Raw genomic sequence first — 21,257 nt, 5'->3', positions numbered from 1 at the left:
AAATAAGCCAGCATGTCTTATGGTCTCAGAAGTGCATTAACCCATCTTAGAAAATACACCCGTCATAAAAAAAAAAAGAGCAGAGCTCAAGACACGCACACACACACACTTACTTCTCCCTAAAGATCTCCTTCTCATGTTCCGTCCACACGTTCATGAACTGGCGGGACTTGTAGACCTTCATGGGGTCCTCCATCAGGCCGTTCATGTTGATGAACTTCACACGTCGCTGCTCCGAGTCGTACATCATGGGCGGGATGACGGACAGCTGCCTCATCTGCTTCTCGTTGTTCTGACGCAGGGAGGAGGTCGAGGGGAAGAAAGAAAGGGAGAGAGAGACAGAAGTGAGCCGCCAGAACGAGAGATCTAGAGAAAAGTTCAAGGGTGGTGACTTTAACCCAAACCACCCCACACAGATCAACTCCAACAGATGGTTAGCTGGAAAAGCTGCCTGTGCGTATGGTTTTGCGGTGGTTTCAAGCAGGACGCCGTCTGATTTCTTTGGCTGGCATGTATCTGGCTACACAGATAGAGGATTTTAAAAAAGCTCCTTATTTTGGGAGTGTACAATTACCTTCCATACCTGACTATTACTAAACAGCTGCCGTCTCAAGATAGGTCTCAAGGCACACCTATCACCTATCTGCCATGGCAAATGTCTGTGTGGACAAGCTCACCCACCTCCTGTTCAGATAGGCCGTCGATGATCTCGGATATCTCATGCTCGCTTCTCGCAATGGTTGCCGACAGACCAGTTCCTCGCTGACCCACCCTTGAGAGAGCAAGAAAAGAGCTTAAAGGAGAGATTTAAAAACAATATGCAATGAACTAGCATGTAATGCACAAAAACAGCACTTAACATAGAACACTGTCTGAGCTGTATTAAAACAGAGCTGATTGAATGAACACCACACTCCTATTTTAGCCAGACCCTCTGCCCAGTACATTCCTGTTTGCTCCTCACCAGTGCACATCAGAGGACTCTGGGATGGACAGTAATCATGCAGCAATAAGCCAAAAATGCTGGAGCTCAATGTGTCCTCCCAGACAGGATCAGCTCCACCAGAAGCTAATGCCAGTAGCTGGGTAGCTAACTAGCATGGTCCTATTTACTTTCATTCACTCATGGCCACTCAGGTTCACTCAGGTTCTTGCCATTGCGGTCATAGTGGAGCTCATGACTGCCAGGGAGTCCAGAGAGTCCAGAGAGGTATTGTGTTGGAGCAGCTATAAATGGAGAGCTGTGTTTACGCAGCAAGTAGGGAAAAACACTGAGCCTTCCGATAACTGCTTTGTACACAAATCAGAGGGCAAGCTCCGGTCAGCCAATTTATAGTGTTCTTCAAAACCTCAACCGTTGAAAACCCACAAAACGCAAGTTTTCTTCAGAGAAAACAAATGATGACAAACTGATAGCACTTCAGAACAATTCCACCCAAAGTGCCTTTGATCTACCGCTTGCAGAAGCCGGTGAGTATCTCGCTACATCCTTCCCTGAGGGCTATTCTTGTCCTGAGAGACTTCTGAGGGCAGCTCATTTAGTTTCAGGAGAATTTCCTCCAAAACAAGCCCAGGTAAACAAACTATAGGAGATAGAGGATAGGGTCAAACCTGAATAGGAGGAAATACGCCTTCATTTTCCACTCATAAAAACAGGGGGATTTTTCTTATCCTTGGTAATGTCAAAGCCAGACTGACTGATGACTGAAAAAACAGGTAAGGGCATAATAAGCAGTTGGTAATAGGCCTATAGATCCTGATAGATCGCCAAATCCTGTTGAACAGAGTTGTACTGGAAAATGTGCCAGCTTCTCAATTTCACTCACACCACAGCAAATTGCCAGGCATGGGACGTATGATGTAATGAAGGTCCTGTAGAAGCAGACACCCAGCATCATGCAGCTGTCAATGTGCTTTGTCTTCACCTCAGGGTGATGACAGGTCCTCAGTTTCTGAATGCAGCCAAAGCCCATACATTTTTTACAGACCTCGTTTCAATGTCAGAAACCAATTTCACCAAAAATGCATTATATTAGCATGTTGTAGGCAATAACATGGCATCAATGCACCTCCATTGACTCTGGATATTCACATGCTATCTATTGGGAACAGTTTTGAAGACAGCTGCAACATCTGCAAAATGTTCTATTTTTGGGCAGTAAATTTCCCTGCAATTTACACCATTACATGGTTCGTACTAAATGTTGATTATGAACTTTGCAAGAAAACCCATAATGGTTCCCTGCGCTGAACCGAGACCTAGTCTAAAGGCAGAAACAGTGTGGTGATGAACATTCAAGTGCTCTTTCATTGTCAAAGCTGTTGCCATCTTTTATAGTATTATGCAAATATTCATCCCAGCTACAACCAAGAAGCCAGGCCGCCATGTTTCCCACCACTCACAGTGTTTCCTCTAGATTTTTTTTTAGCAGTTAAGTAGCAAACTTCTCGCGACTTATCCCCTGTACACAATGCAAATGCTTTTGTTGTAGAGGTGAACTATCTTCAAAGAACTATATCTACTGACAAGGTAATGTTTCAGATTATTGCGAGTTTTGGCGGGGCGCCACTCTTGGAAGTTGCATGGCTGGTTTTCTCGGTAGGGACTCGCTACGTCTATGCTGTATAGCTATGCTAGGTGAAAGATTTGCCTATTACAAGTTCGTTTACCATCAAATTGGCTTCATAAAGGTGAAAATCTTGCATAGTGTGCCTTTAATGCATTTATTTATGTTGTAAGACATGAAGAAATTAATGACATCGGCAATTGCCTACGCACAAATTCATCATGCACTAAATGGACACAAAGAGACTATTGTTGCGGAAAAAAAAAGACTTCTATATATACTTTGAAATCCCCTTTGAGTCAGATCTACTCCACCTATCCACCAAGTTATGCGGAAATTAACGTGGTTTTTGCAATATTGCTGACAGACCTACCGCAGTAGCATATGGCGCCGTAAATGGAAGCTCTTGAAAGCACATGCCACTAACGTTCATAATTTATGGAATTAAAATAGACAGATACCTCAGATACAGACAGATTAGTACGGCTGATTATTGTTTAATAGCTATGATGGGAGCACCAGCTAGCGGAGGGAAATTATAGCCTTCCATGCCCCCGGACAATATAGTGTGCGCCTGCCCTAATTCTGAAGCAATGGACTCTGCTACAAAATGAAGAGGAAATACTGCGGAAGAAAGTTAATGTTTTTGCAATAAACTAGTTTTAGTCTACTTATTGCTAAATTGAAATGTGAGCAGCGGCCACCGGGGCAGGCTACGTTGGCAGGTTCATTTAAAAGGCAACCGGTCCGCCGACTATACATGTGCGTCTGCACTAATTCTGATAGGTGGTGGCATTCATTTTGCCATGGCAGGCCACCGCTCCCAAATCAACGTAGAGGAAACACTGACTCACCTCTGGAAGCGCTCCTGCTGCTCACGCTGCTTGCGGATCTCTGGGAACTGTCGCTCGTAGTACTCGCGCGTGCGGCTCTCCTTGGCTTTGCGGCGCGGGTTGTTCTCCATGCGTTCCACTTTCTTTTCCCAGGCCTCCATCAGCTGGTCGTAGCGCTGGCAGATCTTCTGTTCCTGCTCAGCAGCACAAGAGCAATGCGTCAGAGGAGCGACCCTCGGAGCCCCCACCACTACTGGGTTTCCCCACCGTCAGAGCTCGCACTCGCCGAGGCCACTCTATCATTGTTCCTACACTGCCCAGCCTACACAGGGCAAGATGTGACTTCACATGCTGTATGCTACTGGAGTGGTGTACATGAAATATGCATAAACAATCAGATGAAATACTACCAGAGAGTGTGGGGGGAAGAAGAGAGAGAGAGAGAGAGAGAGAGAGAGAGAGAGAGAGAGAGAGAGAGAGAGAGAGAGAGAGAGAGAGAGAGAGAGAGAGAGGGGGGGGGGGGGGGGGGGGGACTAGAGAGGACAATGCAGCCCTGTTTTCATGCTCTCCAGTGAGCTTCCAACACTTCACCTTCCTCTTGGCAGATAGCCATGCTAACCCTTCTCGTCGTTCAGAGTCCAAAGGGTCTGTCTAATTTGGCATCAGAGTAGCCGGGAAACAGTTGACCTCGCTGAACTACACCTTTCTTTAAAAACAACAACCTTATGTAAGCAAATAGGTCAATAAATAAACAAATAAAGCATAAACACAAAACACTTCCTCATCGAAACTGAGATATATTTAGACAAGAAGAGCAGAGATTACAAGTTCATGTCCTTTCCAACTGGAAAACTTTTTGTTGCAGAAATTAGTGTGCTTAGACTGGGGATGGGTATATTTGTTCTGCTTGTCTGATAATTTAATTTTGCAAAGAAAGAGAAGTTGCCACTAAGGATTTCCATTAAGGATAACATACCACTCTTTAAAAGGCCTATGAATTGGAGGGATGTATGCACTACTTTTAACAAATAATAATCTGCTATGTAAACACTGAGGGCGCTATATTCCACATAGCGCATGGCGGAACACTCGTTATTTTCCCAGCGCAAAGTTTATTTTCATATTTTGCACGTCTTGTTTTTAAACAATGCGCCCAGGGGTGTGACAATTAACAACCTAGGGAGTGGTCTGGCGCGTTGTCTAAAAATCGCTATGGTACACAACCTAAAACGCATTGCGCCACTGACCAAGAGAAACCTCAACCTCAAGAGAAGCAACTACTCTGCAGGATAAATTATGTTTTATTAAGTAATTCGAACATTATTAGGGTAAGTGTTACTAATTGTGAAGAACTGTTTTGTCGTTGACTGACACCACAGTGAAGTTAGTTTCACTTTGCCAATGAGATCAAATAATAGATGAGTGCAAATGCGTGAAGGCTACACTATGCTAGGTTTTAATAAAGCATGGTTTAGTGTTCCATAGGGCCTACAGTCTCGCGTGCAAGCAGATTCTTTCAAATGCGCCACTGACTGTCAAAATACCAATGCAGACTTTGAAGTTGCGATCCGCGCAGTTAAAGGGAATGACAGATGTCATTCTCATTGGTTTAAATGATGTTACGCCCAAAACACACCCATGACCGATTAAGAAACATAAAGCCCACCTTCTTGCACCGTGCACCGGACGTTTCATAACGTTTCATAACTAAACAACACCCAATATGGACTGGACAAACCGCGAAATTTGTTTCAACTATTCGCCAGTGACCATGTGCTTTTGACTGTCATAATAGGATTTTTGCCGACCTCAAATCTGAACATAATTGGAAGTACGTGTACATAGTAGTGTGTGTGTGTGTGTGTGTGTGTGTTTTGTGCCTGTGAGGTTGTCCAAAAAAGTATGTGTGGGCCTTTTGTGGTCCCTTTCAAAGTATGCTACAATTTCCTGGAAGTCCCCGTCTCTTCCAGCATCCTCCAACACACTAAGAGTGAACATACTAACCCTTTGTTTGCGTGCATGGTTCCTCCGCTTGAAAAACAATATGAGCTTCTTCCTCATCAGCTGGTTACTGTAAAATAAAATGGGCAGCCATTTATTCCATGGCAAATGAAAAGTCATATGGATACTCAATGTCTGTCAAATTGACATGATTTAATGCACATCCATTAATGTAAATATGCCCATGCAAACTCAGCAGCTGCATGGGGTAACACTATCAGGAAATCCTGCTAAGCTCTGGTGTAGATATTATGACAGGCTAGTCTAGCCTAGCAAGACATTTTGAGGTCTACTCAGAAGCACAAAATGTAAAAGTAGGCAGGCCAATGTCAGGCATAGGAAGGAGAAGGACACAACGAAATATCACCTCGGAGTCTATCAGAACTCAAAACAAAATAGTAGGTTTTTAATGAGGAGTTAGACTTTTGAGGAAGTGGCTCCTGTTAGTGTAAGAAGCCACCTCTTGCACGCTGTGCAGCAGACCACCAAGCAGCAAAGACCACTCGACTGGGCCTTCAGCAAACTTGCCTCACAACCAAAGGCCAACCTGATGAGCCGTTTTCTCATTATACAAATTGATAAGAGCCTCAGCCCAGACAACCCGTCCTTCACCCTCAGACACGCTAAAACCACACACACACAGTGTACACACAGTATACGCACACACACACACACACACACTCATTTCACTTCCTCCCCCACCCTCTCTCTCTACCGTCACTAAAACACAGAACCAGGTGACTCAGCAGAGGAAAAAAAAAACGTGCAGCTGAATTGAGCTGCTCAGAGAGGACTGAGGCCTGGTAAAAATCTCCACGTCCCACGCTGGAAATTAAAAACACACATATTTGGGTTCTTTTCTTCCTGGCCAACTGTGTGCAGTATAGTCACTCACTATCAAGCCATCACACAGCCTCTGGCTCTACCCTCATTTGGCACCGGCTCAGTTCAAAGCAACACAGAGGTACAACAGAATTGTGTGGTAGGAGCAGGCTTCACTCAGTCTCTTACTCTCTTTTTCAGAGTGCTAAGCCAAACTTAGAACAGATGAGAATAAAAAAAGGGTACACTTTATTGCAATGAACACAAAGTGCAGCCTTTTTTCTTCTGAAAGGCAAAATAAAGGAAAATACTCACGTCTTTATGTTGTCGTGGTACACTTTAGTATCTGATGGCTGGTTGTATAGGGGCTGGGGAAAAGGGGGGAAAATCAGACTGGAATCAGCTTCCTTCAGGGGAAAGGCTAATGATTAACAATCAGCTGGGCAGGACTCCAAATCTGGCTTACACCAGCAGCCATGGAGCTGGACAGTCAGACATTACTGTATGTTGCATACATCCACCGTAGCAAATGCTTAACACTTACTAGCTCCACCTTGGGACCAAGACCTTCGAATATTTTATGGGCCTCCTCTGCTTTTTTCTATGAGAAGAAAAAGGGAAAAAAGGAAAGAGAGAGGGAGAAAACAGAAAGAAAGAATACATCAATAAGTGGAAACACACACATTTTTGATTAAAACACAAGTGTCGACACCACCCACTTTGAGAACAGACTCACGCTGTGTTATGTCCGTTCCAGTCTGAGCAAGCATTTTTTTCCTGCTTTGCTGTCATAGAGTTGATGGTATGGTAACACTTTGCAAATACACACTCTAGGGCCAATTGTGTGTCCAAAACCTCCCTTAATTTAAGAGGACATGGCTCTTTATGCGCTTAAGCAAATCATTTTTATGCAATTTTGTATTTATATCTACATACTTTTATTATATTTTAAGATCTATGGAAAACATTCTGTGGCACTTTTCCCCCCATTCTCAGCACTGAAAAAAAAATAGTGTTCCAAAAGTGCCTGACGTGCAGGAACACAACTGCTTGTTTCCCATGTTCTGAGTGCATACTTCCAACCCAGCAAAAGGCACAGACAACATCTTTAGCAGGAGAGGTAATAAGAGACAGCAGACTTAAGAGACAGTACAAGTTAGTTTGAAGCCAAATCTGTTAGTCTCAGTGTGCATATATGGGAGTGTGTGAGTGTGTGTGTGTGTGACAGAAATGCCAAGTCTAGTTTCCTCTGCCAATGGCGCAATTAATAATATTGTATTCTGTACAACTTAAGAGGGAATGCTGGAATATTATTTTAGTGATAACACAGCCTGTTCACTCAACAATGATGAATCAAAGGCTGAGAACATGCAGCTGTTCAAATAGAAAAAGAACAAAATGGCGTTTTGGACAATGGACAATGTCTGTAGAGGGGGGAGGGCAGAGGAGAAAATAGCAATTTAATTTGTAATGCGTTCCGAACTGTTCTGCCTGCGTAACACTAACAAAGCATAATATTCAAATTGATAGTCAAACGCCAAAAAAGGTTGCCTTCTGAAGAGAGACACAGCAGCAAACCCTGGAAACCCCTAGCAACTTCAGCGAGTTTCATGTCGCTACATTTCAGATGTGGCCGGAGCACAATTTTGCCGCTTTCATTTTAGTTTTTCCTCCAAGTTAGCCAACCACAGCGCTACTCAAAACACGATTGGCAGCTAATGATGGGTGGAAACAAAAAAGCTAATGAGTCACACATGATCTCCTACAAATGACGACAAAAACAACTTAAATGAGCTTAGATACACACACAGATTTGCGATATGTGATTAAGCTGTGGAAATCTGCTTAAAAACAACAACTTCAATTCTCAAACCTTCTTTTAGGGATAAGTACTAAACATTTAGAAACCGTGAAGCAACACAGGCAGAGGAAAGAGAGGCAGGGAGAGAGGGAGGTGAGTGTGCCTGTGTGGCAGTCAGTCCTTTCTGCTCTTTCCTGCCGAAAGAGTTAATGAATGTCGGAGCTCCAAGCCAAGCCCCAGTGACGTCTTGCCAGCACACAGACCAGACGAACACTGCTAAACTACAGTAACCCTGGAGCCTCTTGCCCCTCCCTCCCTCCCCCTTTCCTCACAGTCACTCTCACCCTTTCCCTCCCACTGTGCTGTAGCACAGACACAAGCCTTTCTCCACCTCTCACTTTTTTTCGTCTACTCAATATTTCTGCCTCTGCCTGGCTAGCTCTCAACATACACAAAGCACATGCACAAAGCTTCTGGAAAACCCTAATCTACACATACATACACACACAAATAACAACAGCATCTAGGACCCACAACAATGCACGCACTGTCTACATATGCATATAATCACATTTTGAAAGTATCATTATATATAATTTATGTTTAATGTCTGACAAACTGGTTTCTATCCAGCTCTAAGCATGGCTAGGTCACAGAGTGCAACAGACTAGTCTGTGTGCCAGTGAATTCAGGCAAATCAGTTTGCAACTTCCCTTACAATCGTAGGCCCATTTGACGGTGCAGTTATGTTTTGCGTGTTGCTAGCTGTGGGAAACTTGTGTGCTAGTGCTGATGTGTCTACCCTTGAGGCAGGTTAGATCTTAAGCGCAGGTTTGTTCATATCTGCCTACTGGAGTTGTGTGCAATAGCGAGACTGGGGTCCCCAGTGCACCGACCCGGTTCTCGTCGTAGATGATCTGCACGATGCTGCGGTGCTTGTGCTCCACTGGTGGGGGGGACACTGGCTTTTCCGGCTCCACTGGCTTGGCTGCTTCCTGCTCCAGTTGTTGCTAGGGGACAGGACATATGCAAAACATAAGTCTTACCAGTCTACTGTTGAAACTACATCGGCATAAAAGAGTTACCTCACTGCAACTGCACTCCTCTGCAAACCAAATTATCATGTTGTCAGTTGAAATGATTACTTAACCCATTTTTCATAACTGCCTTTGTACATGGACATTGTAATTGCACTCTTTGGAGAGGACAGTTGGAACATGCTTGACAAAATATTCTGTTTACACATTCAAGGACTTGTAAATAAACAGTCTATAGTATAAAGATTATGAGATACTGGCACACTTGGAATAAGCAAATAATCCAAGCAAACAAAACCAAAAAAAAGTGAAAAAGTTCTGTCTTTCCTTAACCCTAGCAGAGTTTGCATTCCTCTCTAATGAGCTGAATTCCGTCAAACCAGAGGGAGTGAATGGGGTGGAGGAGAAAAAGAAATATCTTTCTTTCTATCTATCTATCCATCCCTCTTTCCCATTCCTACAACAAGAGGTACAAACAGGAAGGAAAGCCAATTTAACCAGTTCAGCTCAAAGTCTGCAGTCACCCTTTGCCCCAGAGACGGTAATTACAGAGGGGAAATGCAGGGGAGAGGAGGCTGACTGAGCATGCGTCTGCATGCCCTCCTCACCGCATTATTACAAACTCTCAGGGCAAGGGATTTGGCATTAGAGGAGGCACAGAGCACTTGAGGAGGCCAAGGAGTGGCCCTTGTTAGCAGGGTACATCTGAAGATTATCTCCCATTGGAGGCGAAAGCATCAGCTCATTGCTCCACTTTTTTTCTGTTTGTTACAGCGTATCCCAACTGCCTGCAGGCGACCGAATGTTGTGAAGAATTGAATGACCTCTGTCCATGCTGAAAATCAAGGTACAATAAAATGACAGGACAACTTCAGCACAACGATTGCAGCGACTGAAATACAACTGAGAGTGAGGGATAATAAGAAAGACTAATAGGGACCGAAGACCAAGCCGACAGTCATATGTCTGATTTGTCTCTACTTTGAAGTGTGCTTGGTGTGCAGTTTCTATTACAGTGGGCAGTTATCTACCACTGGACAACATCATTATCAAACATAACTGCCACCAAGTACTCCCAAGGCCCGTTTCTCCTGTTTGTAAGAGTAGAGACTACTGCAGACCATTCACAAACATCAAACACATCTCAGAGTGGGAGGCCCAAACAGAGAACATGTCCACTCACCTGTTTCTTCTTGAGCTTAAATATCTGCTGCTCCACCTTCGCGATTTCTCGGTCCACCCTGTCCATGCTCTGGATGAGCTCCTCCTTGGACAGTTTGGAAGGGGACGCGTCCTGCTCCTCTGCCATATGCTGACCCACTCCTCCCGGGGAGGACGCCTCCACCTTCACATTGAACTGTGTCTCCTGTAGGAAGGAGAGGAATAAGAAGAAGGATGCACTGGGATGGGACCCAGCATACCCACTGGGACCAACTGAGCAGCAAGTCTCTGAGGTCTCCGAGCAGCAGTCGAATACAACAGAGAATCATTTCACTTTTTAGAGCTGAAAAACACCTTCAGGTGGAATACTTCAGCTTCTAAAAGAGATCTCTGAAGACTGACTGAGTTTTTATGACTGTGGTTGCACTAAAGATAGTCTCCACAAAAGAGGCTAAAGATAGACTCCACAAAACAAGCTCTGGACCTCTGAACTAAAGTATTACTCTGATGTCTACTGATGCTGATGAGACCTATGATGGAGTGGGACAGTGACTGACCTTTTTGACCTCTCCAGCTGCAGACCTGATGCCATCCTGCACGACGTGGGGCACGGGCAGGACAATGGTGCCTGTTGGCGCGCGGGCGAAGTGAGTCTCCAACGGCCCATCAACGCGTGGCCGTTTGGGTTCCAGGGACTCATGCTCAGGCTGAGAGGTGAGGGACGAGACGAACTGCTGCTCGTACCCATGCCTCCTCTCCGGTGGCCTGGGAGCAGGAGAAGAGGAAATAAATAAATAAACTAGATGTGAATAAAATATGACCGCCGCCCAGTCCAGCACATTTTTTCCACAAAAATAAATCACGCTGAAAGGCTTATATGATTCTAACTGTCTCACTAAATTGCATTATCCACACTCAATTCTCACTGGTATCTGCTAGACAACAAGTACCAAAACATGATTAGTTCATTTCACATGTAAAATTCATTGTATACAACCCCACCTCCATCTTGCCTGTTCATAATTCTGAGAAATTCTTGAATTGTGTGCATATGTGCATGTACATGTTTATGTTATGTTATGTGTGTGGGTGTGTGTGTGTGTGTGTGTGTGTTTGTGTGTGTGCGTGCGTGCGTGTGTGCGTGCGAGCCTGCGTATGTGCCTGTGCATGCATGCGTACATATGTCTACTGTGTGAGTATTTGGGCATGCGGAAAAAAAAAAGAAAAAAAAATCTGACTAAACCTTCGTTGCGCGGCGGTCATAATCAATATATACAAAAAAACTTAGCTACACTGCTTTTTTTGCTTGCATAAAAAATTGTTTTAGATGACCGGTCTAAGTTTTTCGAAGGTAAGCACCACTACAGTGTTTCCCATACATTGACTTATTTGTGGCGGCCCACCACAATATCAAAATTGGCTTTCCCTTCCTTCCTGTTTGTACCTCTTGTGGTTGTGCTAAATTGTGCTTAAATCTGGTTAGCATCATAAACACGCTGCGCTAATTTGTTAAAAACTGTTGCATTCAAGTTAATTCTGCAAATCTACCACCACACATAGAATTCAATGCTGTGGGACACATCTGGTGTATCCAGTTCAATTGATTATAGTGAAAGCTGATTGCAGCAGACACTCTGTGAACGTATATATATATATATATATATATATATATATATATATATACACGTGACTGGTGTAGCCTCCCCGTAAGAGCCTCAAGGTCATTCTAGGATACTTCCTCATTCTCTTTTCTCTTTAACAATCTGTATGCAATTTCACATCTCACAGTAGCTCTAGTTCGCTTATTTTCTACCTTTTTTGCATCACCTTTACCTACATCTGTGGCCTTAAGAGGACTCCATGAGGGGAAACCTCACAGGACTGAACATTTAAAAAATAAATAAATAAATAAATAAATAAATAAAAAAGGTGTCTTATATGAATATTAGGAGTGTAAAGATTAACCGATACGTATCGGTATCCGTTTTTAACGTGTAAGATCGATACGTGAAGCCCCGTATCAGAATAAAACTGAAATGAACCGGTTGTTATATCGATGTACTTGTTACGAATCGGTTCACAACCTTTTCTGCTCGCTCAGACTCTCATTTACGTTCCAAGCAGCGCGTTCATCCCACGTCCGGTTTTGAAACTATACGTGGCACGGAATTGTGGGTAATGCAGTTCGTTTTTGGCTACATTCATTGCCCAAAGTTGTCAAATGACCTCATTACCCATACATCTACTGCAACTTAGGCATGTGACAACTCGCACTCGGTCGTTTGTTTTACAGTTTTTACTACTTTTTTGTTTTTCAAAATCCAGCGCGAAATCAAACACTACACAGCAACGATAGTCTGAAGAGTATAGCCTTACATTTGATGAAGGGATTTCCTTAATGTTAAATAATAATTTGGCCCTTGCTAAAACGATGCACAAATTATTAGCCAATTATTTTGTTCATATTCACTCAGACTTGTTGCATTATAGGTTTCTGCATTAGGCCCGGTCTTTCAGTCTACCGTTGGAACAAAATAAACCCAGAAAGGCCAAGAGTGTCTTAAGCATTGTTTTATTTTATTTCGGTATTGTCTTACCTCAACAAGGCCACAGCTCCATGAAAACAATCAGATATAACTCTATAAAATCTATAAAGTCTATAAAAAAAAATGTTGTTATTTGGCTGCTGTGTTTGACTGAAATGTAGACTATTCTTTTTTCATTCATTTCAATACAGTATATGAAACAAACCTCAGTTTAGATAATCATATTCACACATTTTTTTGCCTAATAGACAACCATGACCATGATAACTGATAATATAATTAATGTGCACCTTGAGCAAATTATAAAAAATCTTTCAGAATGCTTTCCATTCTTGAACTGCATTGAATTGCATCGAATCGCATCGCATCGAACTGAATCGTTTTTTATGAACATGTATCTTTTCTTGTATCGAATCGTGCCCATGTATCTAGATGCGAATCGTATGGTCTTTTACATGAGAGATTTACACCCCTAATGAATATACCTCTCAGTTCCGGGGTGGAATTCCGAGAGCAGAGAGGGTCTGCGTCGCGCCTGCTGCTGGTCCTGAATGTGTGTCCGGTAGTCTTGGACGGTGAATTCCTACACAGCAGAGACAGATAGAAGACAGAGGGAGAGATAGACAGACAGAGGACAGACAGAGACAGAGAGAGAGAGAGAGAGAGAGTGAGTGAGAGTGAGAGAAGAATGAAGGGATGTCATAAGTCATAATGTCATTTCCTAAACTGTTCACATGAAAATCTAAACGCATCTTTCTCGTCTGAATAAAATAATACAAAAAATATTAACAGCGAAAATACAACAGGTTTGACCAGGCGTAACAGGCAGCTGGCAAAAGCAGTGTTAGCCAGCTGATCTGTAAAGAAGCGGTTTTGTATACGCAGCCTTACAACACTGTTTACTGCTCTTCGAATCACTGTACAATGTCAGTTTTGGTACAAATACAGTATAAAATACCCTAATACGACTATAGACCCTTTTAACAATAAAAACAAAAACAATGCTTGAACGTTCTGTTTGGGCCCCAATCTACTTCCTCTGCATTAAGATAGCATATGGAATGTTAAAAAGGAAGTCTTGTGGGGCAAACTATGATGCCGATAATGGAACTCTCTTGAAAAGGTCTATATATACACAAACGGTATCCCACACAGGATCACAGTTGACTAGGGTTGGGCGATGTCCCCTTAATTGGCATTGGATGATGTGTACAGTAAAACATTGCGATGGACCATGATATATTATATACCAATGCGGCCTGATGAAAGTGGACAGCTAAGAGACATAGGCTACCTCAGTTGTGTGAAAGCAGACAACCAATCTGAACATTTGAGCACAAACCAGCGGAATACATTGCCAGCCTTTACTGGAACTAGCAAAAAGCTACTCAAGACTACAATCGTGGTCACTCATCTAAAATCTTCAGTAGGCTAATCTGTAGGCTACCAACCTCATATGCTATGCATCTCATTCCACATTATTACCGGCAATGCCGACTGCGGAAAGTGAAAGTGAGGCACTGCGATCGCACAGTCCAGGCTACCGGACGGTGCAGCAAACAACTTATACAAATAACGAATCCCGAATAACACTCCGCTGCTGTCTGGGGCTTTTGCCAAATGCGCGAAATACAAGCCTTATAGTGAAAGACGGAGGTCTTCTGATCTTATAATAACTAACGAAAGAAATGGTTTCTTAAAACATGGTCGAGAAGAACGCATTACGTACTTAGGTGCTGTAGCCTCAGAAAAAAAAATATGTGACAATCAGCAAGAATTTCCTCTAGTCTTCCACTAGTAGTAATAATAAAAATTCATTAGGACTGTTTTCTGCCAAAACATTAAGCTTAAATAAGAATTAAAATTCAATGTAGGCTACAGTGCGACACATATAAAAAAAGACAATAACAATGTCACAATCACAAATGATTTGAATAAGACGGTAGTTTCACATATATAGACTGATAAGTGCTTCATTTTTGCGCGCTCTGGCTGACAGTCCTGCATGTTCATCAGTTCTAGGTTCATTTTCATTTCAAGGGGAAAGTTTTTATGTGTTAGCCTTTGTCTATAACAGGGTCTATAGAATTATTGCTTGTCTGGTGTATGGGGGCGTGGCATCACGATGGTTGCTTCCCATCATGATGTCAGTCAACCCTACTTGACACAGGCAGATAAAAAAAGAGGGCACACCGCTCACAACATACCTGAATGACAGTCCAGGGGACTAGAGTGGCAGATGTCAAGTTAAAGCGACATGGTGCGTAGGGATGCAGAGTGCAAATCCACATACTTTACAATAATAAGGTACATAATACTAGTAGTAATACACAGATGGGCACCTATTTCTCAGAAATACTTTACAACTCATAACAACATTTTGTATCATGATACAGTTTTCCTCTGTTTATTTGCAGACACAAAACAGCTCAGATTCTATATTAAAGCTTTTTCAGGGTAGGTCTGGTTCACAGTATTAAATATAAGCTATGTATTCATATCCAGGGCTCCAGACTAACTTGTTGCATTGGTTGCACTGGTGTGCCTAACTTTTTTATTTAGGTGCACCAGCACAAAATTTAGGTGCACCCAAATTTTTCATCGCGGCACCTTTAACGTCACAATTTCAAGGTCCCCTTTTTATTGCTCTCCATATACATTCCGTGTCTGAGCTGTTGTCAGAGCATGGACCAGGAATGACAGTATTGATTTAATTTGGGGCCTCCACCACCATGACGACATCAGTAATATTGAATACTGTGATCATCCACTTCAGTGTCAATGTTATTACAGTGGTGGTGTGTAGGTCTAATTGAGTGCCTGTCACTTTAAAAGGGAACGTCAAAGTAGCTTTCACTCTCATGGTTTTAGGCTAGAGGAAAATAGTCACGCATCATCCAAGGATATATGGATGCAATCAGTGTTGGGAATGTTATTTTAAAAAAGTAATTAGTTATAGTTACTCACTACTTGTTCCAAAAAGTAACTGAGTTAGTAACTGAATTACTCTATGATAAGAGTAACTCGTTACCAGGGAAAGTAACTATTTGCGTTACTGTTACAAAAAAAAAAGTTGCTATATGTCAAAGAATTTGGATTTTTTTGAGCAGTTTTGAGCAGCCAGTTGAAATGAGTAGAACAGACAGGTGTTTGTAGGCTACATAACTTTCGATATTTATTAGATAGATAGATAGATGATAGATAGATGCTTTATTGATCCCCCAAGGGGAAATTCAAAGATATTCCACATCCACAGACCTACGGTTGACTTCAGCCTGTGTCATAGGTTTCTGTTGTGAGACAGAAAGATCTAGCTTTTGCTGCTTGGAGGACTTTGCTCCGAGTCCTTCTTTGCTAGTGGATGGCGAGCTATCTGTGGTGAAGGTATCAGTGTTTTGGCCACTAGCTTTAGATGCGTGTGAGATGCTTCATTAAATTACAGATTACAACGGATGTCGACAAAGTCTTCGCTTCGACATAATGTACACATTACATGCACGTTCTTGTCTTTGACCACAATGAATTTGAAGTAGTGCTTACATCTCCACCTTGAAAATGCCAACTTTTCATCGTCGGATTGCTCCTGACCTCTGCTGTTTCGTCGAATCTCTTTTAGCTGTTGCGTGTGTGTGGCGCGTGTGCTGGCAAGTGGGTAAAAACACTGGCTCTGATTGGCTATCATGAAACATGACTCTGCCTTAGCCAATTATAATCGCCTACGTCGTTATTAACCCACCTCCTCACCAGCTGTGAGCCAGGGGTGCGTTCGAATTACACAGTTTATTCAATCAATGCATAGTAGTAACGCACTGCATTTAACGTCCAGTAACGTTAACGGTGTTGCAACGACGGGAAAAACAATTAGTTACATTACCCCGTTACTGAAAAAATAACGTTGTTACCTAACGCCGTTCTTTTAAACGCCGTTATTCCAAACACTGGATGCGATTCATTATGTTTTCTATGTCATTTGATAAAATAAATGTTCAAAAAACTCAAAGAAAATATTTATGGGATCATAGAAGAGATAAGTGTCTTGCAATGGTAATTTCTATGATTTTGTTGAAATCATCACTACATTAATGATAAACATGACACGTGAGCTAACAGTTACCTATAGAAGGAACTCTCTCAAGATGTAAACGTTTGCCAATAGGTTGTGTAGCTTATTTCTGAAAACTCAACAGTAGGCCTAAATTAACTAAATTCCATAGCCTAGGCAACACAAACTTGAGAGGTGTGCGTGTGAGGAGAAAAGACACATAGGCTACGGGAAGCGCACGACTGTCATTCTTAAACGTAGGCTATATCGATACTAATACAATTAGGTATTGTGAGGTTTCTAATTTCAGGGTATTGCGATACTTTTGCAGTATTGGTGCACCATGCACCACTAGTCAAAGTAGAACAACCGCTTAGTTTGTGGAGACAGCAGACGCGAGTAAAGTCTAGGCACTCAACCTTATGACATTAGGTGCCTTATGACATACAGTTAAAACGCCCACATTGTAGAAAATATACTGCGTATCGCCAATGCGGCCAAGAAATAAAGAAATAGGAATTTTGGTCCATATTTCCCAGCACTGCTGCTGATGTCATCACACATAAATGAGAGCTGAATTGAGGCCGTCTTTGTGGATCACAAAATAAAAACCATAAACACAGCAAAATGCAGCATTCCTCAAAATCCATCTGCACTGAAGCCCATAATTAGTCCCAACCTTTCATTAGGAGCTTCACTGTGAGCTACAGTAGGCAACTAGGCCTGGGAAACATGAAAAATGTTTCAAAACTCATTTTTGCACAAGGAAATGATCAATCTCATCCATTTGCAATCATTGCTTAAAACAGTGACAATCCTGTCCTGAAAATCCTTCCTTTGCCAGCACACAGCTTTGTCAAAGATGGTCAGTAAATGTCCACGATAGGCAGGAGCAGGGCCATCTTAGATTTGCATAATGACAGAAACACAAACGCCTAGAACATGGAAATCCCATGGGAAATCCTACCTTTTGTGACGCCTGTGACGCTGCAGAGACTACGTTTGCGGAGAAGAATCTGCATTGCATTCCACTGACCTCCTGCACAACACTCATCACAGTTACACTACAAACGCAGTCTCAATAGAATGTTTTCCTGCTAGTGTAAGCAGATGAATGACAGAACAAAGCCCTGACACAAATCTACAACCTAATGAGAACACTGCTTGACATCCGGATAAGGAACTTCATCTGGATAGGACAGAGGCCTACTCTTTGTGTACATTCAAAGAACCACAGAGCCATGGGCGGAGTAAAATGATAGCTTTTTTTTACTTCAATCATAAAATCAAGCCCAAAGCCAGACCGTTCTGCTAGATACAGTTATACTCTCTGTGCCATGTATAATTTCTTAAATCCACATGGCCATCGAAACACAACCACACTGATGTCCCTGCTGGACTTCACATAAAATTCACAAGCTTATCAGCTCACAGGGTTTCTTCTACACTGCAAGCACACACTACACAAAGTACACAATGTGTTTTTTTCCCGGGCATCCTCAACATGCATTGAATCGGAATCAATGCATCATTCATGACTCATAACTTTATGACGACGCAAACTTTATGACAATGTATCTTACCATACCAAGCCACAGATACCATTACTGTTTGGCCTTTGTGTGAAATACAGGCTAACTAAAACGAACACAAAATGTATACATTGTATCAGAGTTCATATCATGATGTATAACCTTATCACAAAGCATCCTGCAATACCCAGCCACAAATAATGTCTTTAATTAATGCCGACTTGACTTTACTACAATTAATGCCGTTGACGTTACTACATGCAACAAAGGTTACAGAGTGTTGAGGACAGCTGGTGTGTTTTAGAACAACTTTCTTGAGTTCAAAAGCATTTCCTAATTGTCATAAAAATTATTTAGAGGCTAACCACCATGTCTGCCAACTATCTCCCCTAATGGACAAGTACTACTCAAAATCTGCCAATTTATGCCACAATTTATAAGATCAGAAATTTAACTTGCCATCATCACACAACAGCAATGCGGTCCTCAAAATCAAAACCGGCCATGAAATGTCAACAAGTCTAAAGTCAACAACATGCACTGGAAATTTATTATTCACATTCATACATTCTTTCAATAGAGTTGAAAATGTGTCATAATTGGAATCAAATGACCTCTCTTTTGAAGCGCTTAAATGCTCAATTACAAACTATTGCCCTAGGATGTTAACTACAGCGTTCCTGTAGACTTTCACATGTATAATTGTAGCCTGCAACCCAGCATGTTTTCAGTAGCCAAGTTACGGTATATGCTTCTTAGCAGTTACCTATATGAACTATATATGCCCATGAAAGCACCTCCTGGTTTGGGCTGTGCTGTTCAAATGACAACCATCATGCTTTAGTGTGCATGTACACCCTTGATGTGTAAAAAAATAGCCATGTCATCTTAGCTCATCAACATGTTGGCTGGGTTCAAGGACAGGAGGAATGAATTTAAGTGGTAAACAGAGACAATGCAAAATGAAATGCCACCACTTCCTGTTTTGCCAGTTTTGCCAACATGTTATACTTATTGTGTGAAATGCAGGCCCGTTTCAAAATATTAGCATCAGCTGAGTTCATTTCTAAGGAATGTGTGTTCGTGTTTGTGTGTAGCAGGTCACTGCCACGTCAGCCATCAACCCCCAACACCAGAAGCTCTTCATTATCTCAACTGAGGCATTAGTTGTGTGTGCCATTTAATAGACACATTTAATAGTGCAAACAAAATGTGTGGGTGGCACGGAGAACAGAGTGACCCTGGCTTCCACATCTGGAGCAAGCTTACCGGCTGATGGCGTGCTGAGCTGAAGGTGTACTGGACAGAGTGTGGAGGGTAACGGTTTTGTTCGTTGCTGAAGGCCCCCTGACTGGGGGGGTAGCCGGAGCTGGACATGCTGGCTCAGGCTGCGCCAAACCAGGCCTAGGCCTGGGGAAGATGCTGGGGGCACTGATCACGGTCTCAGCTGGGGCATGACTGAGAACCCAAACCACCTGCGGAAACAGACACAAGACATGTAAACAAAATGTGCACAGAGAGAGGATCAGAGAGACAGCAAAGTTAAATAAACAAAGAGAGATGCATTTGCAGTAGGACCCTGAGAATTCTACACTCTGTCGTCGATAGTTGTGCCAGGTCAGTTTTGTCCACAATTTTGCACCACAGTCTGTGACCTCAGAAGCTTGTGGTGCTCTAAATCAGTCCCCAGTGCTAGCGGCCGATTTGTATTTAGAATACACAAATTGCCACACTGCCAGCTAGCTCCTCCAAAATTGTCCTACCAATCTACCAATCCAACTATTCACAGCCTGTCTCTCTCCTCCTTGCACCCAATATACCCAAAAACAAAATTAATAGGCCTACTTCTGTTATATCCATGACTAGTCATATTTGTTTATATTATTCCGTGATGGCATCAAGAAAGGAAAGGGAGGACAACAAGTAGGAACAGTAAAAACCTAGCCTGACAAACAAACACACCATTGATAGCGCTGGTGGCCATATTTTGTGAACATATTTTGTAAAGAGCCTACATGCCAACATCATCATATTACCAGTGGCCAAACTTTGTCTCCTCAAAGAGGAAAATACTTTATGTGTTTGTTGTGCACTGTATGTGTATGAAGGTACGAAAACTGTCCATTAGGCCTCAAGAATTGCTGAAACAACCCAAAACCAAGCCAGCGTGGCATTTTGTTGAGCTTACACACAGAGCTCAATAATTACACATCTACACATGGGCTGTAGCAATATCCATGAAAATGATGATGATCGAATGAGGATGATCAAAGCCGTTTTCACATGAAAATGGCTTTGATGATCTGTCTGTCATTTTGACTCACGTGGAGGACCCTTCTCCAATTGCCCTCAGTAAGATAATTAAAAATTAAAGGGCTTATATTCTTCACAGAAAATAAACCACGTAATAGCTGCCACCAAGTTCAGTAACATGTCCTCTGTGTTCTTAACTCGTTCATCCATACACTGAATTCAAACACAATCTGAAATGCAGTATAATGAAAGCAATGACCACATATCTAATACAAACATAGCATAGCACGTTTCATTTGACTATTTTACAGAGCTCCGTTTTTATGGTGGTTGATATTTTTGTGTACACTGTGCAGACAGTTACATTACATAATAGCTACTTTGAGTTGCCAGCGATGTTCACTTGAAAGAATTTGTAGGCCTAGGTCTTGAAAAACAGACGGCAGACAAAGATACAGCCTAGGAGTTACGTTACAGTTAAAGAAATACGGTGATATGCACGTACATTGCCCGGAAGTCAGATGTGTAACTCACGAGAACACATTCACAGTTCCTCCAAGTTTGTCAAATGAAAGTCTAATTGCCCGCGCAAGTTAACATTACACGGTTAAACACTTTGAAGAGAAAACAGAACGTTACTTTTCGGTAGACCATGACATACT

General features: G+C 42.4%; 1 protein-coding gene across 11 annotated transcripts in view; it reads right to left on the bottom strand.

Annotated features, from left to right (window-relative positions):
• The window catches only part of ncor1 (nuclear receptor corepressor 1), a 71,285-nt gene that overhangs the window by 48,832 nt on the left and 1,196 nt on the right, over positions 1-21,257 (bottom strand). For 5 of the 11 annotated variants that reach the window (XM_042091142.1, XM_042091135.1, XM_042091136.1 and 2 more), the window contains exons 2-12: positions 19,612-19,817; positions 13,254-13,351; positions 10,780-10,987; positions 10,245-10,427; positions 8,876-9,034; positions 6,768-6,824; positions 6,539-6,591; positions 5,405-5,471; positions 3,422-3,594; positions 682-793; positions 114-292 (exon numbers count right to left, since the gene is read on the bottom strand). In XM_042091142.1, the coding sequence (XP_041947076.1) occupies positions 114-292; positions 682-793; positions 3,422-3,594; positions 5,405-5,471; positions 6,539-6,591; positions 6,768-6,824; positions 8,876-9,034; positions 10,245-10,427; positions 10,780-10,987; positions 13,254-13,351; positions 19,612-19,719 (1,397 nt within the window). In that variant the 5' untranslated portion in view covers positions 19,720-19,817. The remainder of the gene's footprint in view (positions 1-113; positions 293-681; positions 794-3,421; positions 3,595-5,404; positions 5,472-6,538; positions 6,592-6,767; positions 6,825-8,875; positions 9,035-10,244; positions 10,428-10,779; positions 10,988-13,253; positions 13,352-19,611; positions 19,818-21,257) is intronic. The other 6 variants (XM_042091141.1, XM_042091145.1, XM_042091146.1 and 3 more) reach the window with 4 other exon arrangements.

Source organism: Alosa sapidissima, chromosome 5 (assembly GCF_018492685.1).
Source record: "Alosa sapidissima isolate fAloSap1 chromosome 5, fAloSap1.pri, whole genome shotgun sequence".
Classification (NCBI taxonomy): domain Eukaryota; kingdom Metazoa; phylum Chordata; class Actinopteri; order Clupeiformes; family Clupeidae; genus Alosa; species Alosa sapidissima.
This window is presented reverse-complemented; position numbering and strand designations above follow the sequence as displayed.